At 53.3% G+C, this 26,512-nt stretch overlaps 2 protein-coding genes across 14 annotated transcripts; one reads left to right on the top strand and one right to left on the bottom strand.

Moving 5' to 3' along the window:
- The first annotated feature begins 68 nt into the window (after positions 1 to 68).
- On the top strand, positions 69 to 19,353 carry PLD3 (phospholipase D family member 3). Of its 13 annotated transcripts, none has more exons than XM_081030754.1 (13): positions 69 to 288; positions 9,369 to 9,401; positions 10,268 to 10,359; positions 10,451 to 10,525; positions 10,617 to 10,759; positions 11,228 to 11,411; positions 12,761 to 12,881; positions 12,962 to 13,089; positions 14,183 to 14,383; positions 15,591 to 15,730; positions 16,383 to 16,548; positions 17,052 to 17,151; positions 17,234 to 19,353. In XM_081030754.1, the coding sequence occupies exons 3-13, from the start codon at positions 10,333 to 10,335 to the stop codon at positions 17,419 to 17,421; spliced, it is 1,473 nt and encodes a 490-aa protein (XP_080886880.1). In that variant the 5' UTR covers positions 69 to 288; positions 9,369 to 9,401; positions 10,268 to 10,332; the 3' UTR covers positions 17,422 to 19,353. The 13 variants fall into 13 exon arrangements, with proteins under 13 accessions (XP_080886880.1, XP_080886876.1, XP_080886877.1 ...); XM_081030750.1 differs by having other exon boundaries at positions 71 to 288; positions 10,235 to 10,359; XM_081030751.1 differs by lacking the exon at positions 9,369 to 9,401 and having other exon boundaries at positions 175 to 288.
- On the bottom strand, positions 18,807 to 25,298 carry HIPK4 (homeodomain interacting protein kinase 4; the record flags this gene model as incomplete). The annotated part of the gene is made up of 4 exons (XM_081030767.1): positions 24,742 to 25,298; positions 21,374 to 21,730; positions 19,533 to 20,366; positions 18,807 to 18,983 (listed from the first exon to the last, which is right to left on the bottom strand). The coding sequence occupies exons 1-4, from the start codon at positions 25,204 to 25,206 to the stop codon at positions 18,807 to 18,809; spliced, it is 1,833 nt and encodes a 610-aa protein (XP_080886893.1). The 5' UTR covers positions 25,207 to 25,298.
- Positions 25,299 to 26,512: the final 1,214 nt, after the last annotated feature.

Genomic DNA, 26,512 nt, shown 5'->3' on the forward strand with positions numbered 1-26,512 from the left:
CCTCACCGCCGGAAGCCAGACTGACCCGCCCGCGGCCGCTCTAGCACACCGGGCCGCCACCAACGAGAGTGTAGCGACAGCCGTCACGTGACCTATCACAGTCTCCCAGGTGCTTCCCTCCGCCCGGCGCTAGCCAGGAGCCCGGCCAATCAGAAAGGCACAGGCCTGGCCCCCGCCAGCCGCAGTCCAGCCCGAGTGCGCCTGCGTGTGGCGGGGGTGGTGGGACCGGGTTCCAGCACAGGAGGTGCGTGCGAGGCTGGGGCCGGGAGTGGGAGACGTGGACAACAGGTACTGTGCGTTCTGGAGGCGCAGCGCCTCGGCTACCCTCCTCGTGTTGTCACTTCGTGTCTATTATGCATCTCTACCCTTATGTCGTCCTCGGTCCTTTTAATTAATATATCGTCATTGCTCCCCGCTTAAATCGTCAGCACTCCCCTTCTGTCACCATCATCCTCCTGTTGCCATCAACCCCCTTAACTTGCTTTCGTCCCTTTTAAGCCCCCATTGCCACCATAGGTCGCAATCACCTTTTAAGTCACCATCAGCTTCTTATGTCGCCCGCATTCATCTTTCGTTGCTATTTCTCCGTTATGAAATCCTCACTTCTCGTACATCCTCATCCTTGTAACCTTCGCACGCTTCCTGTCACCCTCTCCATAAATCGCGCTCATGCCCCCTTTGTGTTACCCTCACCCCTATGTCACCATCCCTCCCATGTCACCTTTGCTTCACTGGTAGACACCGTCCATGATTCTAGTTTTCCTCATAAGGAACCACCCTGCCTTACAGATTTTTTTCCCTCCATGTCTCCGCTATTTTCTAGGGTTACCTCTCCCATACTCGCCACCACACGGGGTACTAGAGCCCATTACCGTGGGTGTGCCGGAATCCCAGTTCCACCACTAAACCTCTGGGTAACCTTGACCACCAAATCACACTTGCAATCTAAGCTTTCCTCATCTATGAAACGCACACAGGACACATACGTCAGGGATTACTGTGAGGATTCTGCCAGTTTATTCTTATGCTATGCGCCGCTTGACATAGCAATTTGGGCTAATATTGTTATTAACCATGTTACTCTCACCCTCATCCAATCACCTTCACCCCCTCCTCATCGTCTCTCTCGCCCCAGTTGCCGTCATCACTGCCGTGGTGTCAATCACACCCCCTGTATCATGATACCCTGTGCCGTGGCAGCCACCCCACACCACCCCAAATCACAATCTCCATATTATCCTCACCTCTGCTATGTCACCACACCTGAGGGGATGCCCCATCAGCTGTCACGAACATTGCTCATCAACATTGGGGAGGGAGAATTATAGGTAGCTTAGACCAAGACCTCCCTTGACCTCTAGAATTGGGGGTACAGAGAGGTGAGGCAATCAAGCCTCAGCAACCCTGTCTCCCCAGGTGGAGAGGTAAGTGTCTTATTCATAGCAGCTTGCCTGAGCGAGGCAGGGTGGGACAGTGGTTAGCAATGTGTCCCTGGGGGGCTGGAACACCCTGGTTCTAATCTTGGTTCTAGCACTTAGTACTTAAATAGTTGCATGACCTTGGGGCAGGTGGCTTAATGTCACTTGTGCCTCAGTTGCTGCACCTGCAACATGGGAATGAAAATGCAAGTTCTTCATTCAACAACTATATAAAAAGCATGTTCAATATGCCAACCCTGTGCTAGGCATTGGGGACACATCAGTGAACAAACACAGAGGTCCCTGGCCTCATGGCATTTACATTCTAGCAGGGGAAAGAGACAATGAGCAAACAGGTAAGTAGAATGGGGACTGCACAATAAAAGTTATAGTTTTAAACAAGGTCGTCAGAAAAGGTTTTCTGAGATGGTGACATCTGAACAAAGACCTGGAGGAGGGGAGAGATGGACGGGTTATCTGGGGGGAGAGCATCCTAGGCAGAGAAAACAGCAATGCAAAGGCCCTGAAAGAGGAACATGGAATATTTAGGAATATTTAAAGGACAGCAAGGAGGCTTATGAGGGAGGCCAGGGCTGAGGGATGAGGTCAGAGAAGTGATCGGGCAGGTCAGCCGGGGGCTCGTGTCGGTGGAGAAGACTTTGGCTTCACTCTGAGTGAGGCAGGAGCCGCTGGAGGATTTGCAGGAGAGGAGGGACGGAATCTGATGTGACATGTGATAAGAAGCAGCGGCAGCAGTTCCAGAACTACAGAGGATGGATTGGCAAGAGCAGCCTGGCTGGAAGGAGAGCCAGAGTCCTCTTTTTAAAGCTGCACTCATATCCTTTCTATTCGGAGAAAGCTTCAAATGTCTCTCTCAAAGATTGGGAGGGGGAAGGGATGTTGGTAGTTTTTGAGAGGCCAGAGTTGCCTCTGGGTTCAGCTGCTGTTGGGGCGGGAGGAAGGGAGGGCAGCTATAGACCTATAAATGATAATAAACAATAGGAGAGGCAGCTGTCCACCCCTTGGACCCTGAGGCAGCTTGGGTTCAAATCCTGGCTCCACCGTTTCCTGGCTGTGTCCCTTCATGCCAGTGATTTAACCACTCTGGGTGTTTAGTTTCCTGACCTGCTAAGTGGAGCAAAAAAAATAAATAAATAAAAGTGAGAAACATATAAAGTGCTTCAAGCAACACCTGGTTCAATAACCATAAGGCGCTCTACCCCTTTACCCCACATCTTGCCCTTTCACAGGCTCAGGCCTCCCTCAGGGTGACAAGGAAAAGACATCTGCTTTATTGTGTGTCCATGAATTGGTTGGACAGTGTAGTGTCCAGGAACAGAATTGAGCTCTGGGTTCAAATTCCCGGCCGACAAACTGATACTGTGCAACCTGGGCAGGATTTCCCTGAGGCCTGTCCTGCATCTGAAAAACGGACAATAATGCTTCTTTGCCCCACGTGTTGTATTGTCATTTTTGAACTCAGACATCCACGATTTTCAATTGTGATGCCACTTCCCCCCTCCCCTGCTTTCTATTTCTCCAAGCCACATACCATACATTTCATTCATTTATTGTCTCCTCCAAAAGAATATCACCTTTACTAGGGATTTTTTTTTTCTGTTCTGTGCTGTACCTCCAGTTTCTAGACAGGGCTTCTCAGCAAGTAGTTACTGAATAAATACAAGTTGAATGAATAGATGAATGAACTGGCTTCTGAGTACCTCCCATATACTGTCCCTATGCTGGGTGGTACTGGGGACAGCAGTGGCTGAGAAGGCCCATCCCTGCCCTTACGGGTTTCATAGCCCAGTGGGATGAACAGACCCATCACCAAGCAGTGACAGCCCAGAGTGGTCAGGGCTGGGATGGAGAAGCTCAGAGGACTGCAAGAGCCCAAAGGGGGTGCCTGAACCAACTGGGGGGTCAGGGAGAGCTTCCCGGAGGAGGTGGTACGTGAGCTGACAGGAATGAGCAAGATGAAAAGGAGAGAAAGGTGTGCTCTAGGAAGGAGGAGACGCTATGGGAGGGCTGATGGTGAAAGTGTGGTTTTAGTTCAAGGAACTGAAAGATATTAAATATGGCTGGGATGTAAAGGATGGTGAGAGTAAGTTATTAGAGGAAGACCATTCAGCACTCTGGGAGCCACAGTGAGAAGCTGACGCTCTGCGAGCGGGTGTGGGGGACAAGTCAAACACGAAGGGGCATTGGAAGGGTTGAGTGAAGGCTGGGAGCCAAGGGAGGTGGCTGGAGAACCCAGATCCTGGCCATGGGAGAGAAAAGGGGTAGGTGGGAGAGACCCTCAGGAGACCAAGTGGACACGTGAGGGGCCCTGGACAAGGCCCAGGGCTCCCGGGGAGTCAGGGAGAGCTTTCTGGAGAAGGTGGCCCACAGGCTGAGACTTGAAGGATGGGTTAGAACAGCCGTCCTTGAAATGGGATGCGGGAGAGGAGCAGGTTTGGGAGAGATGCTAAGGACATTGGGGACATAATGGGTGTAAAGGGCTGGGGGACACCTGAGGGCAAGTGTCTAGGAGGCCATGGGACTTCCAGAGCTGGAGTTCAGGTAAGAGGTGGGAGACAGCTTTGGAGTCAGAAAAGTGGAGCTGAAACGGTAATGGTGGGAACAATCCATAGGTTCTGTCCATATAGGGCCCTAGAAAACATGGTATAAGAAGTTTGCACTTTGCCCTGAAGGCAGCGGGGAGGCGCAGAGGTGGTTTGAGCAAGAAGGGGACTGCTTTGGTTTTTGAGTTCCAAGCAGAAGTAGTCACCATTCATGCTGCTTTTTTGGTTTTTTGGTTTGTTTTACCTATTTAATTGTTTTTCAGACCGAGCATCTTCTCTCCCTAGAAGTGGCCCCTTCTAGGGAGGGATCCTTTGAAATAAAGGTTCTACTGCTAAAAACAAAAACAAACAAAAAAAGTTTACAAAAACAAAAAAAGTTTACAAAACCAGTGCTCTGTTTTGTTTTGTATAGACTTGACCACAGACAATTGATTGTTCAGTTCAAAGGGGTCTACACAATCAAGGGAAAATCGGCGCCTTTAAACATGAGAACATTTCGGTTTTGAGCCATATGGAAGGTCCATGAATTTATGAATGCTTCCAGTGATATGGCCTCAGCGGTGTTTCACGCGTGCTTCAGCAGCTTATTGGCCCCACACCCTCCTTTGCATTCTCGGATGGCTTGAATCGATCTTGAATTTTACTCTCAGGCTAAGATGCCATTATCTGCTCCTACCCCATTTGCTCGGGGCTTGGAACACGAGCTGGTTATCATTGTGTATAAAACAAGTGTCACTAGGTCTAGAGAGAGACAGCTAAGAAAGTCTTTTCTCAAAAGTTTCCATTCTACTCCATCTCTTGTTTTCAACAAACATTTCTTGAGTGGTTACAGTGTGCTGGGCACTGGCAGGTAGAGGGATACACCAGACACAGACTCAGCTTTTCAAGGGACACATATGTTATCTGTGATAAAGTATGTACAGGATTCTAGGGGACACAGATCTCACCGTCCAGCTTATATGAGGTATGACAATTAAGTTCGCGAACTCATCCTAGAAAAAGTGCTACATACCTCATTGCTGAATGTCACTACGGTCACTTTGAAAGTACTCCCCTTGGAAAGCTATGCACTGACGCCAGCACCTACTCCACCCTTCAGAGCAATTTTGGAACTCTTTCTGGAATGGCCATCAGAGCTGTCGTATTACCCTTGATGTCCTGAATGTCATCAAAATGTCTTCCTTTCAATATTTCCTTTATCTTTGGGTAAAGAAAGAAGTCATTGGGGGCCAGATCAGGTGAGTAGGGAGGGTATTCCAATACAGTTATTTGTTCACTGGCTAAAAACTCCTTCACAGACAGTGCTGTGTAAGATGGTGTATGGTCATGATGCAAGAGCCACGAATTGGCGAAAAGTTAAGGTCATCTATTTTTTTCCACAGCCTTTTCAGCACTTCCAAACAGTAAACCTGGTTTACCGGCCAGTTGGTAGAAATTCATAATGAATAATCCCTCTTATATCGGAAAAGGTTAGCAACATTATTACAACAAGTTTGCGAACTTAATTGTCTGCCCTGACATCGTGTCTAGAGTTAACTACGGTACCTGTCTGCCAGGGATGGTTTAATTGATTTCCCAGCAAATGTGAGGTTGGAAAATAAGTCTGCCATTATTCTGTGAATGAGTGAGGCTCAGAGAAGGAAGCCTCTTTTCCTAGTGACACAGAGCTGAGACCTGAATGCAGGGCTGTGGGACTCCGAGGCTCACCCCTGTAAACGATTCAGAGATCCCCCAGCCACCCCCCCAGACAGATATAAGATGATCCCCATTTTATAGATGAGGACAGCAGGACTTAGAGAAGTAAAGCCCTGTGTCTGTGGTAACTTACTAAGAAAGTGACAGTGTGGAATTTGAATCTTGGACTCTCCAATTCAAAGGACTACTGTGGAGGAAGGAACAAATCTCCGACCTCACCTTCACCCGGGTGCGGTGTTCAGGGAGCGCTCCCAACACCAGTCTCAACAACCCAGTGGGTTTTGCTTCCTCCTTTTCTGCGGTTTGTGGTGTCATGCTTCAAGGCAGGGAGGGCACAGGCCAAGGGGACAGGAAGATTCTGTGGGCTGATGGGGACACTTTCTGGTAGAGGTAGGTGCAAGGAAGCAGAGCTTAAGGACCACCTTGAGCATTGTATTGGAGCCCTATGGGGATTCTCGGGACCTGGGCACACAGGACACAGCTAAGCATGGCCAGTCTGGCCTCAACCCCATTGCCCGGGCCGCCTTCAGTTTCACTCTGCGCTGCTCCTCCCAGAAGTCTGGGGATGGGAGCGGTGCTGGATACTTCTCCAGTTTAGGCCATAATCCTTTACTGGAGGCTGGGATGTGGGGGGAGGCGCACCCCAGCTAGGAGCCTGAGCCTCAAAATTTTCATACAAGTCCTATGTAGATTTTAAATAGTAACTAAAGGCCAACAAAAAAGCAAAAGCAATCATTTTGCCTGGGGTTGGGGGATGGGGTGTAATGATGCCCTTTTTCTTTTTCTTTTTTTTTGGCTGTTAGGAGCCTTGATACAATCATATTTATTGACAACTTCTTGCATGCCCATTCTGTGCGATTTTAGACATCTCAAATTTTACATGTTCAAAACTTACTCATTTATTTATTATTTATTCATTCATTCTTTATTCCTGGTCTTTTCCCCAAACTTGGCTCGTGCTCAGTCTTCCCCAGCTCAGCTATTGGCATCTCCAAACTTAGTTGCTCAGGCCAAAACCCCTGGAGTCATTCTTTACTCCCTTCTTTACCTGGATTTCACCTCCAGTCCAATTAGAAATCCCATCAGCTCCACCTTCAAAATGTACCCAGACTCCGTCCACTCTTCACCGTTGGCTACCCCCAGCCTGGTTCTGTCTCCTCCATGGTCTCCCTGCTCCAGCCCCTGTACCACCTAACCCCCGGCCCCAAGTCTTCCCCACACAGCCAGGGGGAGTCTGCAAGTACCTGTATTAGTTTCCCGTGGCTGCTATAACAAGTTACCACAAATTGGGTGGCTTGAAACAAATTTATTCTCTCACGGTTCTTGAGACCAGAAGCCTGAAATCAAGGTGTTGGCAGGGCCACACTCCCTCCAGAGGCTCTAGGGGAGGTTCTGTTCCCTGCCTCGCCCAGATTCTGGTGGCTCCAGGCTTAGGTAGGTTTATGGCCACATCACCCCAATCTCCGCATTCCTGGTCACGTGGTGTTGTCATTTTTTAGAGACACTTGTCCTCGGATTTAGGGCCCACCCACGTAATTCAGGATGATCTCATCTCAAAATCATTAATGTAATTACATCTGCAAAGACCCTTTTTCTAAATAAGTTCACGTTCACAAGTTCCAGGGGTAATGCCCACATCAGACCCATCTTTTTTAAGCCCACCTTTCAACTCAGAGCAACACCCGAGGCAGGTGGGGTCCCTTCACTGCTCAACCTACCCAAGGCCCTGTCCTCACCGCAGTCCAAGCAGCCCTGCAAAAACTGGTCCTGTCACCTCCCTGACTCATCTCTTCCTCCCCTGCCTGCCAACTCTGCTACAGACACACTGGCCTTGCTCTTCCCTATGCATAGCGGGCATACTCCTGCCTCAGGGCCTTTGCACTGGCCTTCGATCAGTTTGGAACACTTCCTAATAAGTCTAAGTAGCTCTCCCTCCCTCTCTTCTTTAAAGTTTTTTTCTCAGATACCCTCTTAGTGAGGTTTTGCCTGACCTTAATTAAAATTGCAAAAAATCCCAACCCCACCCCTACCCAGCCCCTCTTCCCCTATCCTCTATATAGCGCGTATTTCCTTCTAACGTATTTCTTATTATTTTGTTGTCTGTCTTCCCTCATGTCCACAGTGGTATCCCCAGTGCCTAAAATAATGCCCGGTGCACAAGGACTCAATAAATTTGTATCAAATTTGTGAATAGCCTTATGAAAAGTAGGTGTTATTGTTACCATGGCCATTTTGCAAATGGAGGAACTAAGGCACAGATGCATTGTCACTTACCAAGATCAAACGGTCCCATAAGTGTTGAGGCTCATAATCAAATGGGGCATCTGGCTCTGGAACCCACAGTATTAACTGCCTCGCCCATCCAATCTAGTCTAAACCACCTCTCCAGTACTGGTGTTCTTTTTAAACACCTCAGGTGTATTGCTTTTATAAAAATACAACAGAAGTTAACATTTAGAAGCCAAAAAGTCGCTAACAGTTTGAATGAACTCCCTCTTTTCTTCTTATTTTTGGTTTACTAGCAGCCATCGCCAATTCCCTAGCCTCAGGGCACCCAGGCCCCTCCCTAACCTCTCCAAGCCTCACCTCCCCTTCAGTTTTGCTCTTGTTCATCTCAGCTCCCCTAATTTCTCATCATCTGATGTTCCAACCCCTTATTCTTAATACAATACTTCACAAATAAAACAAATGGTTCCTACCCCAGGCCTCCTCTCCCCCACCCTTACCCCTGCAGCCCTCTAAGACTGGTACCTCTGTATCTTCTGCTTTTAGTGACCTCTAGAGTTCCAAGTAACGTTGGTCGTTGGTCGGTTTCTTGCTGGATCCATTTACCCCACCTCCATTTGTCTCCCTGCTATAAGTGGAGGGGTCTGGCTATGCTCTGCCCTCGCCAATCTGGGAGGGGACATTGTGGGGAAGGGGTTCACAAATTAACCTTCAGAGATAGGCTGGATCGTGTGGTAAGGCAGAACCTAGCTCCCTTTGAAATTTTACCCCCTTTTTATAAATCACAGTAATGAATGCACATGAATTTTTGTTTTTTAAGTGACAAAACCTGGGATGCAGCAACACCTGTGTCCCTTTATAATTCTCTTACCCTGCACATAGCTGTTTTCTCTACTTTTCCGTTAGTCGCTTATATTTCACAATTTTTAAAACATGGGCACGCGATAAAAAGCAATTCTGACCAACCCCCAAACCCCACTCTCAAAGCACACCACTTCTGACGCTGTTGCTTGTCTCAATAGTAACCCTTTTCTGCATTTATCTGTTAACTTCCTGCCTAGCTGGGGGGAAGGGGGTCTTGCCTCTCTTTGAGAGAAGTGGGCGGGGAAGAATTCTCCAATTTGTATCTCCAGCTGTGGCCTTAAATCCTGCTTGGGAGATAGGACACAAGAAGTAGGAAACTCTGCCGATCCCTCTAGACAGAGCCTGGATTTCAGAAACAATTTTTTAAAAATCCCTATCAAAATATCAGTGACTTTAGAAAGAAATCAAATACCGCAACACAAACACTCCAACAGAAAAACCACCGTCTCCTTCCCCCACCTCACTCTTCCCCTCCTAGACTGTGGACTGTGTTCTGCTGATTTTATCGCTACATCTCGAAATCATGTTATTCAACCTTTATCTCTCCATTTTATTTTGTTTTTAAATCATTAATTTAATGTATCTATTTATTTTTGACTAGGCAATGCATGCCCGTGGTACAAAAATTCAAAAGGTTTGTAGACGAAAAAAGATGTAAGGTTCCTTTTTTCTTTACCTGTGGCTTCCCTCCCGAGCACGGGGGCTGTGGGTGGGGTGTTGAAAGCCCATCCCCCAGCCATCTACTCTGCCCACCCCGGCCAACCTGGCCGACCGTACCTGGGGGGGCCGGGCCCCCCTTCTCCCTGCGGAGAGCCGGGCCGAAGAAAGCATTGCGCAGACTCCCCGCTGCAGTGGGCGGAGCCTCCTCGGGTCCCGCCCCCTCCTCCCACTCTTCCCTGCTCAGCCTGTTGGGGCAGAAGCTGGGGCCCCGCGGAGGTAGCAGCTGCCGCTTGGGACGAAGGCCGAGGTCCCTTCGGGGTAGGGTCGTCGGGCGTAGCTGGGAGGGATGAGCTGGGAGCTGGAGGGGAGGCCCGTATGGTCCTGGGCTCCCGGCTTGAGCTGTCTGGTGGGTACCTGAGGGAGAGGGCAGAGGAGCCACTTGGAAAATGCCCCCTGGGTAGTCCCAGGTCTGGGAAAAGCAGGCACAAGGATTTGGGACTCCGCTGACCCCGTCCGGAGCTGTCTCTTTGGGAATGTCTAAATTAGAGCTCAGAGAAGGGATGGTGCTAAAAGAGGGGCAGGGTGGGCGCTAAAGGGCGGCAGGGCGGCTACCACAGAGAGATGGGAAGAAAGCATAGGCGTTGGAACTTGAGGGATTTCGAAATCCTTGCTGACCAGCGGTCTGCTTCCTCCTTTTGGGGTGGCGGGCGTGATGCCAGTGGCCCCCGTGATCATAGACAAGGAGACCCAGTGGGTCCTGTCAGTCCCAAGACTGATCTGCTTTCTATGACGTCCCTCAAATCCCAGAACACCCCACACAGTGCCAGCTTTTGTTCCCAGTTTGGAGACCCTGACACACCCACTCTCCCGCCTGGGCTCTGCGTGCCTCCTGGTTGCCTGGCAAGATGAAGCCTAAACTGATGTATCAGGAGGTAAGTGGATGGGGCCCCAATGGGGAGGGGCTGGATGTGATGGAGGGTGGGGGCTCCCCTGTCACCCCCTACCATCCCCATCATCCCCCAGCTGAAAGTGCCTGCTGAGGAGCCCGCCAGCGAGCTACCCATGAATGAGATTGAGGCATGGAAGGCTGCAGAGAAGGTAGGAGCCCACCATCACCCTCAGCCTATCTCAGGCATGGGTTGCGCTGCCCGCGGTGGGCTGGCTCACCGCCTCCTCCTCCTTCCCGCAGAAAGCCCGCTGGGTCCTGCTGGTCCTCATCCTGGCGGTTGTGGGTTTTGGTGCCCTGATGACTCAGCTGTTCTTATGGGAATACGGTGACTTGCATCTCTTTGGGCCCAACCAACGCCCAGCCCCCTGTTATGACCCCTGCGAGTAAGTGACCCCTCGAATGGTGTGGGGGACGGGCCCTAACAGGGTAGGGACACTTAGACACACCAGGCAGGGCCTGAATTCAACATCATCCAGTGCTCATGACAGTGAGGTGATCACAGACTCCCAAGTGCACTGTCACAGGTTCTTCTCTCCATGCCACCCCCCCACACACACACTGTTCCCATGGCAACCACAGCACCATCTTCTCTCCAGGTCTATGAAGAGAGGCTCATAAAGACACACATGGCATCCTGCATCCGTATCTGTGGACAGACACACACACAGACACACACATACACACCTTCCTTCCACACCTCTAGACAGACACATGCATGGACACAGAATCATGAATACAGGCACACACAGTACACAGTCTTCCATCCTCCGTGGCCAGACAGGAAGAATCACTCACATCCCAGCCAGTGGTTTCAGGCCCCCTGCGGCTGATACCACCCCCCTACCCTCCAGAGCCGTGCTGGTAGAGAGCATTCCTGAGGGCCTGGACTTCCCCAATGCCTCCACGGGCAACCCCTCTACCGGCCAGGCCTGGCTGAGCCTGCTCGCCGGGGCCCACAGCAGCCTGGACATCGCCTCCTTCTACTGGACCCTCACCAACAATGACACCCACACTCAAGAGCCCTCTGCCCAGCAGGTACCTGACAACCTGGGCCCTGGTGGACAGCAGTGGGGCATGGGGAGGCATTGAGGGTGGAGGTGGAGTGAAGGGGTTCCCCTGCAGCCTGGGAGACTGGTGGGAATGTCTCACAGAGGCTTGGACACACAGGTGTTTGGAAGCAACTGTCTTTACATGGCCCTCTGGACTGGGGGCGTTTGTCATGGTCATCTGGAGGCCTCTGAATGTCAGGGTATGGGTTTAGTTACCAGGGATTAGGCTGGCAGGTGTTGCTCACCCACGAACTACCCTGACCCTGTCACATCAAGAAATGGAAGAGAAGAGTGAGTAACAGCCCAGCCTCTAGCCAGGCTGCCGCTTCCCAGCTGTGTGACCTTGGGCAGGTCACCTCACCTACTGGGCTTCAGTTTCTTCATCTGTGGAATGGAGCCAGTATATAGCACCCGCCCCTTCTGAGGATGAGACGGGCTCATCCATGCAAATTATAGCATGGTGCCTGACCCAGCCCTTTATAAGCATTTACTATTATTATATCCTTATGATCTGCAGACAAACTTAAAAACCATAAAACTTCAAGGTTTGGAAAGGAACAGCCTAGGTGGATCACCCCTTCATTGAATGAAAAACACAGAAATTTTCCCTTTTATCTTCTTCCCACTGCTTTTTGTGAAAAGAGGACTTAAAATTTATTAACATTGTGGGGCTCCTAAAGCACTGCCTAAAAAAAAAAAAATGACAAAAGTTAAAATGATATGAGCTCATACTCCCTCCTGGCACCCACTGGAGTGGTTCAAAGCATAGGCGTAGGAGACAGATGGTCAGGGTTCAAATTCTGCTTCACCACTAAGTTCTCCAATGCTCGGTTTCCCCATCTGCACCTCAGGGATTATACTCAGACCTGCCTCATCAATGAGAGTAATGAGAATTCAGTGAGTTCAAATGTGAAGAGGCTTACAATGGGGCCTGGCTCATAGCAGGAAGCGGGGAATCATGGGCTGTAATTGGCATCATCAAGCCTCACTCAGACCTTCCTGGACCTCCATCCTGAGCCATACCCCCAATATCCTGTAAGGTGCCTGAAGGCCCCTACGGTGCCAGGCATTGTTGACATAAGGTAGGATCTTGGAAAGGTCCCTGGAAGGGCAGGAATGGCAGGGAGGCCCTGACCAGGCTCATTGTCCAGTTATTAAAAAAAGGTTTTAATATCTTAACCTATAAAACTGTCCCTAGGCATACTGGCTAATGTAAAGCCTGCTCACTCCTGATCTCATCTCGAAGCCCAATCTCAAAACAACCCCCAGGGGGCTGCTGTGTGGGGTTGGAGAGCTGGCTGGTCCAGCCCCTCAAAGGCTCTCCCCTTCCCCCAGGGCGAGGAGGTCCTCCGGCAGCTACAGACCCTGGCACCTAGAGGTGTGAAGGTCCGTATTGCCGTGAGCAAGCCCAGCGGGCCCCAGCCCCAGGCAGACCTGCAGACCCTGCTGCAGAGCGGTGAGCCAGGGGCAGCTGGGGACGGGCTGGGCTTGGGGTTGCTCAAGCCGGCCCCTGACTACCACCCCTGTCGATCACAGGTGCCCAGGTCCGCATGGTGGACATGCAGAAGCTGACCCATGGTGTCCTGCACACCAAGTTCTGGGTGGTGGACCAGACCCACTTCTACATCGGCAGTGCCAACATGGACTGGCGCTCCCTGACCCAGGTCTGCCTGCCCCCTGCCTACCCATCCTTCTAAGCCACTCCCTGCTCCACAGGCTGCCTGGCCTCCAGCTGCACCCCTCTTCAATCTCAGAGTCCTCTCTATCCAATCTCTGCAATGGTTTTCTTCCCATTTCCTACCAGGTCTCCCAAATCCAGCTCTCTACTGCCTTCCCCCTGCTCATGGAAGCCTGGGGCTCCCTCTGGTCCCCAGTGACAGCTGCCAGCCCCTCTACAGGGCACTTGAGACCCTGTCCACCCATTTGGCTTTCATTATTCATTCCCTAAGTACCTGCTCTAAGCCCAGCCCTGTTCTGGGTGATGCTGGAAACACGCTGGGAGCAGATGGGTCTCTCAGAACTCCCAGGTATTACAGAGTCAGGCCAGTCACCAGACAGTGTCAGCCCAGAGGGCTCAAGGATGGGGTGAGGGACCCAACCTGGGATATCAGGGAAGGGGTCCCAAAAGAGGTGATAACTAATCTGATACCTAAAGGATCTGCAGGAATCCACACAAGACAGGAAAGAGGTACAACTCAGGCAGTGATGATTTGCTCAGCCCCTAAATCTCACCAACTCTGCAGAGTGATGATGAGACACGTCTGTGGCTGAAACCCCTGGTGCCTGTCCTTCTAGTCCAATGGGGAGACCGGTTTGTCACCAGAGAGAGTGATGAGGGAAGCCCAATGGACTGTGGGAGCCCAGAGGAATGCCTGGTGCAGTCTGGGCAGTCAAGGGAGGCTTCCTGGAGGAGGAAACTGTCAGCTGAGACCTAAGAATGAGTAGGAGCACGGTGGAGGGTAGAAGCATATGCAAAGGTTCAGGAAACCCAGGGCTTTCAAAGGACTGGATGATTTTCAGCAAAACTTAAGATATTAGTCTTGAGTCAAGTTCATGTCCATCCCAGGAGCTTAGCTGTGGGGACCTGGGGATGGAGTTGAGGGGCAGAAAGAGGAGAGACAGGGACAGAGAGAAGGGGAGATTGAGAGGCAAGGGGCAGGAAAGAGGGCTGCGGGGGCAGGAAGAGGTGACTACAGGTATCCTTGTCACTTGTGAGCTCCTGGCCACTACCCCAGGCTCAGCACTGCCCTCCCACAGGTCAAGGAGCTGGGCGTGGTCATGTACAACTGCAGCTGCCTAGCTCAAGACCTGACCAAGATATTTGAGGCCTACTGGTACCTGGGCCAAGCAGGCAGCTCCATCCCATCAACCTGGCCCCGGCCCTATGACACCCACTACAATCAAGAGACGCCAATGGAGATCTGCCTCAATGGAACCCCTGCTCTGGCCTACCTGGCAGTGAGTCTAAAGGAAGAGGGGCCTGTCACACCTTAGCCACATGCCTTCATGACCTCCATCTATCTAGTCCTCCCTAGAGATTGGTGGGGAGGGGATTCCTGGCAACTAGCCCTTACTCCTGCTCACTCTGCTTGGACAGGTGCCTGCACTATGTCCCAACCTCCATAGGCCTCGGTTTCATCTAGAAAGTGGGTATCACGATACTTACAACCTCATAGGGCTTGCGTGGACCCAGCCATATCCCCCTGTTAACCCTAAATCTGGTTAAAAATTCAGTTCCTTAGTCACATTAGCCACATTTCAAGTCCTCAGCAGCCATGAGTAGCGAGTGACTGCCACATTGGACAGTGCAGATACAGAAACATTTCCATCACTGCGGAAAATTCTATTGGACAATGCTGGCTGTCGCCTGTGGCATACAGAGCACTCTACCCAAGGCACTGCTGTTTTTAGCTGTTGATATTTTCACTAGTTGTGATGGCCAACCTCATCTTCAGTCACCCTCGAGTAAGTCACCTGGCCAAGCCCAGAGTCATTGTGGAGGGCCACACAAAGGCCCGGGTGCAGGGACCGACACATAACTCGCTGGGGTCCTGTGGTCTCCCACAGGTGACTGAAGTTTCCTCCATTACCATCTCCCCTCTCAGAGCTTGAGTTTGTTCACCTGTCATGAGGATGGAGGTCGCTGAGGAAAGGGTCTGGTCTGGTGTGGCGTGGTGTGCCATGAGGGTGGGCTGTGAGCGAGTCAGGGATGAACTTGGAGCAGAGGTCCTGAAACCTGAGCATGCATCAGAATCCCTGGGAGGGCTGTTAAAACCCAGATTCCTGGACCCTACCTCAGCACCCTGATTCAATATGCCTTGTGCAATGAGGCCCAAGAATTTGCAATTCTAACAAGTTCCCAGGTGATACTGTTAGTGCTGGACCAGGGACCTTATTTCAGGAATAAATTCTGGAGCCAGACAACCTCGGTTCAAATCCCAGCTCCATTTACCAACTATGTGACTTTAAGCAAGTCCCCCTCTGTGAGCCTCTGTTTCCTCACCTGTGAACAGGGAGTAGCAATCACCCCTCGCCTTCATGGTGGCTGAGAATTTAGTGAAGTGAAAAGCATAGGACCTGGCTAGTGACGAGCTGTGTGTCCATGGGGATCACCGTGATGGCACCTCTGGCAGGGCACATGTCTTGACTGTCCCCTTGCCCCCAGAGTGCGCCCCCTCCACTGTGTCCAAGTAGCCGCACCCCAGACTTGAAGGCCCTGCTCAACATGGTGGACAATGCCCGGAGTTTTATCTACATCGCGGTCATGAATTACCTGCCCACCATGGAGTTCTCCCACCCACGCAGGTACTGCTGGGGCTCAGGGCAGGAAGCCACCAAGAGTGGAAAAGGAATAGGAGAGGGAGTGATGGTGCCCAGAAAGCAGGTAGGGGGTGCCAAGACAAGGAGACAGATGGTGGGGAAGACATGGGGAGAGGCAAAAGAGGCAGGTGACAGGTGTGGGTGCTCAAGACAGGAAAAAGGGAGAGAGAAAAGGACGAGAATATTGGGGTTGGGTAGAGATGGGGAACTGGAGGCCCGAGGCAGGGGATGGGATGCAGGATTTCCGGAGCAAGGAAGCAGGGAGCGTGGGCTGGAGGCAGGATGAAGGCTTGTGGGGTTGGGAGCTGTTTTCAGGTTTGGCACACTAGGGTTGGGCTTTGGGATCAGGGATAAGAAGGAAAGATGGTTGGTATTGGGGGTGTTCAGAGAAGGTAGTCTGGGAGGCAGCAGCCAAGGTAATAGGAAGACTGGGTTTGGTGGGGGTAAGAATGGGAGCCAGAATTGGGAATAGGGGATATGGGATTTAAGGAACAGGACTAGGAGCCAGAGATAGGGTGGTCTTAGGGCCACCAGAAGGGCTTTCAGAAGCTGAAGCAGGGCCCAGGCCTGGTTCCCTAAAATTGAGGGTAAGGCCTGTGGATAGAACCGCGCTCCATGTCCTGCACCCCTCCCCAAGGTTCTGGCCTGCTATTGATGACGGGCTGCGGCGGGCAGCCTATGAACGGGGTATCAAGGTGCGTCTGCTGATCAGCTGCTGGGGACACTCTGAGCCATCCATGCGGGCCTTCCTGCTCTCCCTGGCTGCCCTGCGTGACAACCATACCCACTCTGACATCCAGGTGGTAAGCACCTGCCCCAGACACAGCCCGCAGCCCCTGTGTGGGGTAATACTGGGGACATAGTGCTCGTGGAACTCATCTGTCATCTGGCAGGGAAAACCCAGAGAGAGACTTGCTGTGATGGGGAGACCATGGGTCAGGGCCTAGTTTGGGAGGTCAGGGTTTGGATGGAGACACATGGGCAGAGGGGTCAGGCCAGGCATGGAGGGTCCAAAGGAAGCATCCACCCCAGCCTGAGGGGTCACAGAAGACTTTCTGGGGGAAGGGGACATCTGAGGTGAGACCTAAAGGATGATTAGGAGCCATTCTAGAGGAACAGGTGGCAAATGAGATGACTCATGGGTCATCCTTTCCAGCTAGCGTTGACTGATACCCACCCTGCCGGGCCCTGTTCTGGTCCCCAAGGGTTCCCTGGGAAGCAGTGGAATCCCCAGTCCCGTAGACCCTGGGGCTTCTCTAACCACCCTCTGCGTCTCCCACTGCTTCCCATTCTCCCCTTCCCTCAGAAACTTTTTGTGGTCCCTGCGGACGAGACCCAGGCCCGAATCCCATATGCCCGCGTCAACCACAACAAGTACATGGTGACCGAACGTGCCACCTACATTGGTGAGTACCCAAGCACCACCAGGGAAACAGAAGGGAGACCCAGGGACCACCATGGGCCCTGACTCTGCTCCCCACCCCATAGGAACGTCCAACTGGTCTGGCAGCTACTTCACGGAGACAGCGGGGACTTCGCTGCTGGTGACACAGAATGGGCGTGGAGGCCTGCGGAGCCAGCTGGAGGCCGTTTTCCTGAGGGACTGGGACTCCCCTTACAGCCATGACCTCAACACGGCAGCCGACAGCGTGGGCAACGCCTGTCGCCTGCTCTGAGGCCTTGCCCAGAGGACAGGCTGAGGCCTGCAAGGCCCCCAGGGACCCAGGTGTCCTGGGTTCCGGTTCTTGTCCCTGTGCTCCCCGCTTCTGTCTGTCTCATTGTGGTTCCACAGGCCCCCCCTGCTCTCCCACCTCTACCTCCGTCCCCATGGGCCTGGCGCTGAGGCCCCGGGATCCAGCCGAGCTGGGGGAAGGATCAGCCCCCAAAGAAGTGGGGGTGCATGCTGGGCCCCATGGCCCACCCCCTTTCCAGAGCAAAGAGGGCCCAAGGTTATAATAAGAAGTAAATAACTTGTCTGTACAGCCTGTGCCTGACTGAATGGTGTGAGGTGGGGTGTCGGGGTAGGGGACAGCGGCATGGGTCTCTGGTGGAGACATGAGAGTGTGCGCTTAGCATGTGCTTGCCATGTACTGAGTACATAATATGTGACTGGCGTGTGCTGAGCCCTGAGCGGGTGACCTGCCTCTGCTGAGCATGCAGCATGTGGCCCAGTGATTTAGCATGTGCTGAGTCCTCAGCATGCAGCGCACATGAGCTGGCATGAGCTGAGTCTGCAGTGTGTGATGCGTGTCTGGCCTGGGCTGAGGCTCATCGCCAGCGTGGGGTAGTGTGTGCCGCACACTCAGCGTGTTCCCAGCTGGATGAACACGCACCGAACCATCGCCATGTCCCAAGCGTGGACTCACGTGTCTGAACACTGGCGCGTGTACCAAGTGAATTTACATCTGCCAAGTGAATTTACACTTAGCATGTCCCAAGCGTGGATGAATGCACGGCAAGCCTGTAATGTGGCAAGGACAGGTCAGCAGCCATTGAGAACTTGGTATTTCGCAAGCTTGGATTGGTACCTGCTGAACACAGAATATTCTGAGGGTGGGTTCTTGTGTGCCAAGCACTGAGCATATTTAAGAGGAGAGTCAGTACGCCAAGCACAGGCTCTCCCCGTGCCACGGCAGCCCCGCCTCCAGCCTGAGCCAATGGCTGACTGACTGCAGCATCAGAGAACAGGGCCTAGGCACCACCCTGAACCCCACCCCACCAGGCCAGGCCTCACCTCAGGCAGGGAGGACAGGTGTAATACAGGGCTGTGAACAGTTCTTTATTGAAATAGGCAGAGGCGACAGGGCCGAGGATGTGCTCAGGGCCAGCAGGATGCAGCCCCCTTCCTGCTTCCCTCTGGCCAAGGGGCCCACAGGCCAGACGCCAAAGCCCTCCTGTGTTTGGGGTATGTACAGGCATGCGCCGTGGGCAGGGGGAATGAGAATTTCTGGATAACTATCTTTCTGTAAGAATAATTTGTGGGTTCAGGAGATGGCTCTGAGAAGGGGATGCCAGCCCAGCTAACGCAGCCCCCCAGTGATGGGCAGGGGTGGGGTCACTATCAATGGTTCCCACTGACATGCTGCAGAAAACTGGTGGCCCGGGGCAGACTGTGTGGGTGGGCATGGCGGGGCGGGAGCCCCTGAGCCCGGGGACCCCTGATGCCCTCCAGGGTCCAGTCCTTGCTCAGCCATTCCCCAACACAGCTGCTGGGATCGAAGAGCTCAGGGCCTGGCCTCTGCGGGGGAGAAGAGAGGGCATCAGCCAAGAAGCCACCAGCCTGCCCCTCATGGACTCCCTCCTGTCCCACTTGAACCCTTGTCAGAGGGTGATTCTGTACCTTTGCAACCCTCATCACATCCTGGGGGTTTGACAGTGTGTCCTGAGAGCACAATGTGTCTTGAGGGGGTATGAGTGTCTGCTCTGTCAGATGAGGCTTTGTCACATCTTGAAGATGGGTGAGCACGAGCTGAGAGGCCTTGTTCTTAGCGCTGGGCCTTTATCACTTCTTACAGGTAGATGACTGTGTTCTGAGATTTTACACAGCCTTACGGCGGATGAGTATGTGCGAAACCTTGTTACATCCTCATTACATCCTGAATATTGTCTAGTGTGTGTGGAGCCTCGTCACATCCTGAGAGGGGGCTAGAGTGAGCTGGACTCAGAGCAGCCGCAAGCAATGCAGATGTGTGGAAACCAAGGCCGGGTTCACTGTGCCCCACCCTGGCGCTCTGGGGGAGGCCCTGACCCTAGGCCTGCCTGCACCCTGCCCGCCCACCTAGCTTACCTCAGCTTCCGTGGTCATGTCCTTAATATCCGGCCCATCCCCATCCCGCTGCAGGATGGTGGATGGCTCGGCGGAGGCCCCACGGTGCTCTCCTTCTGCCCAGCCGCTGCCCCGGCAGGGCCCATCATCCTCTGGCGAGGCCTGGCTCAGCCGGATGAGGTTGCTGAAGTTGGAGTCAGACTTGGAGCCTGTGGGCGGCTTGCGGGCCTTGTGGCGGCCAGCCAGGCGGCTGCCATACAAGGCCAGGATGGGCTCGGGGCCCGAGTCGGGTACCCGACGGCCAGCGGTAGCTGCCTTGAGTGGCGCCAGCACCTCGGGGGTTTCACCCCACAGCCCACGGCCCACCTCCTGCAGACTCAGGTCATCTAGCTGGTCAATGGCCCGCTGCATGCCCGGTGCCTTCTCCTCCCGGAAGAAGGGCCCACTGCCTGACACACTGCCCAAGCCCACGGCCTCCTCCTCGTCAGCCAGACGGTAGTAGGGGGACCCATCTTCTGCAGCAGCCACCATGGATGCAGGGGGCTTGCCCTCCGCCTGCAGTGAGAGGCGGCAGCTGCGCAGCGACAGCTGGTAGTAGCGGGTGGTCTCGTGGGCACTGCGCAGCTGCTGCATGGACACAAAGGGGTGGCGCAGGGCAGCGCTGGGGCTGATGCGTTCGTGCGACTCCCAGGTCAGCATGCGCTTGATCAGCTCCACCATGCTCTTGAGGTCAGCATGCTCGGCCAGCGCCTCACGGTCCGGGAAGGTCAGCCGACTGGCTGCCCCACTGCCATTCACTGTCTCAATCTGGTCCAGTGACTTGAGCATGTACTTACGGCGCTCCAATGGGCGCACCTAGTGGGACACGGCAGGCAGGGGTTGACAGGGAGTCCAGGCTCTGGGCCCCAGGCACTCCTGCAGTGGGGCTCACATATTACCCCCCCCTCCCACAGCTTCCAGTCTGCCCTCCAGTCTGGCCCAGAGCTCTCTGGTTGCTATGAAGTCCACACACCTGAACCCTGACTTCCAGTTCTGCCTGTGATCTGCCTTGGAGCCCTCTTGCTGCTGGGAGGGCCACTCCTGCTCCCTAACACCAGACCCCTCTAGTCGAATCCAGAGCTCTCCTCCTGCTGCATGAAGGACACCTGACTGTCTTCTTTGGTCCTATCATCTAACAGAGCTCTCACTCACCCAAGTTTCACACCTCACCCCAGACCGCCAGCCCTCCCCAGAGCCGTGGGTCCAGCTGCTTCCAGCCACTCTGGTAGTAGAGAGAGCCCTAAACCACAAGTCCTCCTTGGAATCAAACCCGATCCCTCTTGCTGCTACACCCGATCTCAGCCCTCCAGGCCTCCCAGCTGTCGCGAACCTCGCCACACTAGTTTGACAACCCGCAGGCAAGGAACTATCAGAGGAGCTGCCATAAACTTTCAGTCCCACCTTTCGCCTCAGACCTGTCTTGCTATGACAGCTCCCAAGGCTGGCCCAACTACCCATCTTCTCTGCTGCCTCACGTGTGATGGCTGCAGCCACAGAAGTAGCCGACAGGCTGACTTAAACTTCCAGTCCCACCTGGGGCCTCACTCAGGTCCCTCACACTGCACTAGTTTGATGACCCCAGATCTGAAGCTGGCAGAGGAGCTGCCCTATCCTTTGTGTCAAACTTATGGTATAACCCAGATCCCTCTTGCTACAGCTGCCCCTACATCTGACCCCAAAAATTTCAGTCCTCCCTGCAGTCTCACCTAGATCTGTCTTGCTGTGACAATCCCACAGCTGTCATCAAGCTTCCCGTCCTCCCTGGATTTTTTCTTGATGTGGCAGCCCCCACACTAGCTACCCTCAGCCCCCGGGCCCCCTACCTTGGTCTCGGCCAAGTAGTCGGCTGAGGACTTGAGCTGCCAGGGGTTGGTGGCGTCAGGGTGAGGGTTGCGCTTGAAAAAGTGGTGGGCCTTGCGGGCGGCATGCAACAGGTGGGGCTTGGGCAGGCCCTGGGTCTCACAGATGTAGCGGACCTGGTCGTACTCATTGTTGCCCGGGTAGAGCGGCCAGCCCAGGTGCAGCTCAGCCATGACGCAGCCCAGTGACCACACATCCACCTTCTCACAGAAGGGCAACCCCAGGAGAATCTCGGGGGCCCGGTAGAAGCGCGACTGGATGTACGGCTCCTTCACGTAGCGCACCTCACTGAAAATGCTGGCTGAGCCGAAGTCGATCACCTGTGTGGGAGAAGGGAAGCCAGTGGGCAAGGTGAGGGGCAGGGACAGTCAATCTGGGCCTTCCTTGGCGACTCTCCTCAGTGTCTGTCTGCATCTGCCATCAGACTGTCTGTCGCTGTGTCTATGAGTCTTTATTTCTTGTTTATGTCCCAATCTGTCTCCTCCAGCCTTTGTCTCTGGTTTGTATGTCTGTGTCTCTGTCTCTATTTCTCTCCTCTAGAGTATGCCCGTGAGAGTTAGCACCCCTCTCTATATTTCTCACCCCACACCTTGTCCATCAGCAGATCTTGTTGGTTCCACCTTCTGAACAGATCAAGAATCTGCCCACTGGGCATCCCAGCCACAGCCCCCTCCCTGGTCCTATCCTCCATCCGTCAGCTCTTGCTTAGACTGCTCTCCCTGCTCCTTCCCTCTGTCCTCCAGTCTGTTCCTCACATACACCCTGAGGGATCGTGTGAACACCTGAGTCAGGTCACATCCCTGTCTTTCTGTGGCTTTATCACATCCTGTGATAACACATCCTACGATAAAAGCCAAAGCCCTCACTGCAGCCCCGAGGCTCCTACAATCTGCCCCTTCTCCGCTCCGCCCTCAGCTCCTCCCACTTTCCCCTCACTCACCCCCAGCCACACGATTCTCTCACTATTTCGTGAGCAAGCCAGACACAGTCCCAGCTCAGGGCCTTTTCACTGGTTGTTTCCTCTGCCTGGAATGCTCCTCCCTCAGATGTCCACACGGCTCCCCCTCTCACCTCCCCAGGTCTTTACTCATGTCACCTTCTCAGTGAGGCTTCCTCCGGCCATCCCATTAAGAACAGCACCCCCTACCCTTCCTATCCCCCTTCCTGGTCCTCTGCTTTTCTTCACAGCTCTTAACACCATTTCACAAATTACATCTTTTACCTTTTAACTGAGTTCATTATTTCTCTAACCAACTAGGATGTCAGTCCCATGAGGGTAGGATTTTGTCTGTTCACTGCTATGTCCCTAGACGCCTAGAATAGTGCTTGGCACAGAGCAGGGGCTCAGTAAAGAATGAATGAATGAATGAATGAATGAATGAATGAATGAATGGGCTTTTTATCCATAATTTTCTTTCTCCCTCTCGTTCTTTCTTTGCCTCTTCATCGCTTATCTGTGTCTCTCATCTCTCAGTGTCAATCTCCATCTCTGTCTCTGTATTGCTAGGAAGAACACTTCCCTGAAGCTCAGGTTCTCCTCATCCTCAAGCACTGTTACCCACAGGCCCTCGTACATGGCAGGAGCTTGATGAACACCTGTTGAACTAACACTGTGAATGGCTAAAAGTCCTTTTCTCTCCTGATGCCTCTGGGAGGAGCTATCTGCCATTTTCACTCTGAATCTCCAAAACTCTATCTTGGTCCCTACCTCAGTTTCCCTCTCCGAGTTTCTCTGCTTTTCATTCAGCCATCCCTCAACTTCTATTTGCAGAAGGCAAATTTGTAGGTAGGACAAAATGGTCATTAACTTGAACGCAGACTGCCAAGGCCCGAATCTCAGAGAGCTTAAGTGACCCTGGGCACTCAGTGTTTGTTGGATTCATTCATTCATTCGTTCATTCCGCAAACATGGTAGGGTGCCAATGCTGGCCAGCTGTTGTGGATCCGTCCTGTCGGTCTCCTGCTGTATTTGTGGGAGTCTCTCCTTCCTTGGGTCTCTGTCCTTTTCTCTCTCAGAGCAGAATGCTCTGCCTCTTCCTGTCTCTGTATCACTCTGCGTCTGACATTTAGCACAGACTCCGTGACAGGGCTGGGCTGGGAGATGCCAAGGACACAGTGGTGCCCTGCCCTCATGGCGCTCCTCGTTCAGATCCATCCCCGGATGGTAGTAACAAATGCAGAAGCAGGCAGAGGGGTCACAGGGGCTTGTGACAGCGCAGAGCTGCCTCTGTCACCCAGCACAGGGTCAGGCCCACAGCAGGCATTCAGTAAATGTCTGTCGCCGGTGAAACTTACTGGGATGAGGAATGGCGCTGCCATCCTGCTGGTCAGGCTAACGGGCTTTTGTCCCCCCTGAAGTCCTCTCTTACAGTTTATGTGAGATCTGTCAGCAAATCCTGTCGTCTCCAACTCCAAAATCTACTCAGACCCACCCACGTCCCCTCTTCCCACTGTACCAACTGCAGTCCCACCCACTCACGTCTCCCACCTGGACTGATGCAGTCACCTCTCACTGTCTTCCTGCTCCTGCCACCTCAGTCTGTTCCTCTCACAGTCAGGGGACCTGTGAACACCTGAGTCAGAGCATGTCCTCCTCTGCTCAGGATCCTCCGGTGGCTCCATCTTACACAGAATAAGACCTAAGTTCTCACTGTGGCCCACACGGCCCTGTACAACCCGGCCCCTTCACCTCCCTGCTCCCATTTCCTCTCTCTTCACCTGTCACTCAGTCACACTGACTTCCTCAGTGCTCCTCAAATACACACACACACACACACACACACACACACACACACACACGGCTCACTCCTACCTCAGGGCCTTTGTACTGGCTATTCCTTCTACCCAGAAGCTCTGCCCCAAATGTCTACACAGCTCCCTCCCTCCTTCAGGACTTCCCTCAAATGCCATGTCAGTGAGGCCTCCCTGACACTACATAAAGTTTTACTCATCACCACCCCCAGCCCCACATCAACACCCCGTATCATCCTCCTCCCTGCTTCATGTTCCCTCTCATACCATATTATACTCATTTCTCTTGGCGACTCTATCTCCCCAATAGAATGTCAGCCCCACAGGACAGGGCTGGGCCAGAGGAGCTGAGCTAAGAATTGAACAACAACAGGGAGGCCTTAGGTGTAGAATGGAAAAGGCAGAATTGGGACAGGGAGTTGGGGAGGATTTCAGGGCCAGGAGGTGGACAGGGAGGGGGAGACCTCAGGGCTGGGAGGTGGGTCAAGGGAGACTCCAGCGTCCGGAGAGCACACAGGTCTGAGGGAAGCCGGGAGGAGACAGGAAAAAGGGACGCTGCTGCCCCTGGGCAGCCCCTCACCTTGACCCTGAAGGGACAGCGGGTCTGGTCCACCAGCATGATGTTTTCGGGCTTGAGATCGGCATGGATGATGGCCAACTCCTTGAGCCGGGCCAGGGCTCTAAGCACCTGCAGGGTGACCGTGCGGATGTGGCGTGCAGGGAGGGGGGCAAAGTTGTTCTCCTTCTGGAATTCAAAAAGGTTTTGCTCCAACAGCTCGAAGACCAGGTAGAACTTGAGGGCGTCATGGAAGAACTCAAGGAAGCGGATGACGTGAGCCTCCTCGGGGTCCAGGCCCCTCATGCAGCGCAGCAGCTTCAGCTCGTTCTTGATGATACGGTTTCGGTAGGCATCGTTCTTGAGGATCTTGATGGCCACCATCTCGCCTGTGCTTCGCCGCCAGCCCTTGGCCACCTCCCCGAAGGTGCCCTTGCCCAGCACCTCGATGATGTCATAACAGTCAGTCTCGGACTGGATGGTGGCCATGGCGCCCCTGCTGCCAGACACCACCCTGCCACCACCCCCTCCCCACAGGGTCTGCCTCCTAGCCCCTCTCCGCCACAGGCCCTGGGGTCCCCCCCCGCGTGGGGGAAGACAACTGCACTGGTTCCTCCGCCTTCAAGGTTTGCACCTGCCTCCCTGGCACCCTTCAACCCCCTATGCCACACTGCGAGTCTGTCAAGGGCTGCACCCCTCCCCCGAAGCCCTCCTGGCTTGGGATGAGGGGTCCCAGGCCCCCTCAAATGGGTTCCAGCGTTGCTGAGTGGCTCTGGTTCTGTTGTTGGAGACCTGAGCCCCTGGCTGGAATGGGGGTGGGGTAGCAGGTCGAGCCCCCTCCCCCACCCAGTGACGGAACCCTGAAGAAGCTGGACAGGGGAAGGGTCGACTGAGAGAGGAGTCTGATGGTGGACCTCAGGCAGAGGAATGGGACATTCCTAAACAGAGCTGAGGAAAAGCAGGCTTTCTGAACTAGGAGAGAGAGAGAGAGAGAGACACAGAGAGAGAGAGAGAGAGAGAGAGAGAGAGAGAGAGTATTTTCACAGAAAGCATCTGCCCCAGCCTGTGGATGACATGAGGTAGGTGTGGCTGAGGCAGAGCCAGGTTGTAAAAGGTCTTGAATGCCAGGCTAAGGAGTTTGGACATTGTTCTCAGGGCACTGGGGAGACACAGAAGGCCTTTGAGCAAGGGAGGGAAATGTCAGATTTGAATGTCAGAAGCTACTGTGTGAAGAGTGGATTGGAGGGAGCGAGAGTAGGAGAGCTGGTGAGTGGGGGAGAAGGCTGGTGGATGAGACACTCAGAAGGCCAGGAGGCCAGGCTATGGGACTGCAGGTTGTAGGGAAGGGAGTGGGCCCTCCAGGACAAGGTCCAGGGCTCTGGCCTCGGCAATGGTGGAATGGACTCTGAGACAGGGCACTTTGGGGGAGAGGATGCTGAGGTCACATTAGGAAATTTAATACTGAAACATTTAAATGCATATTGAGTGCTTTAGAAGCCTTATCTGATCCTTACAACATACATCTTAATAGCTCCATTTAACGGAAGAGAAAATCAAGGCACAATCAAATATATGGTGATGGAAGGAGAACTGACTCTGGGTGGTGAACACACAATGGGATTTATAGATGATGTAATACAGAATTGTACACCTGAAATCTATGTAATTTCACTAACAATTGTCACCCCAATAAATTAAACAAAAATCAAGGCACAAAAAAGTTTTAAAAATGCCTACAGTCACCCAGCTGGGTGCCAGAGAGAGGCTTTGACCTCCAGCAGTCTGGCTCCAGAGC

The sequence above is a fragment of the Rhinolophus hipposideros genome, assembly GCF_964194185.1.
Source record: "Rhinolophus hipposideros genome assembly, chromosome: 21".
In the NCBI taxonomy this organism is placed as follows: Eukaryota; Metazoa; Chordata; class Mammalia; order Chiroptera; family Rhinolophidae; genus Rhinolophus; species Rhinolophus hipposideros.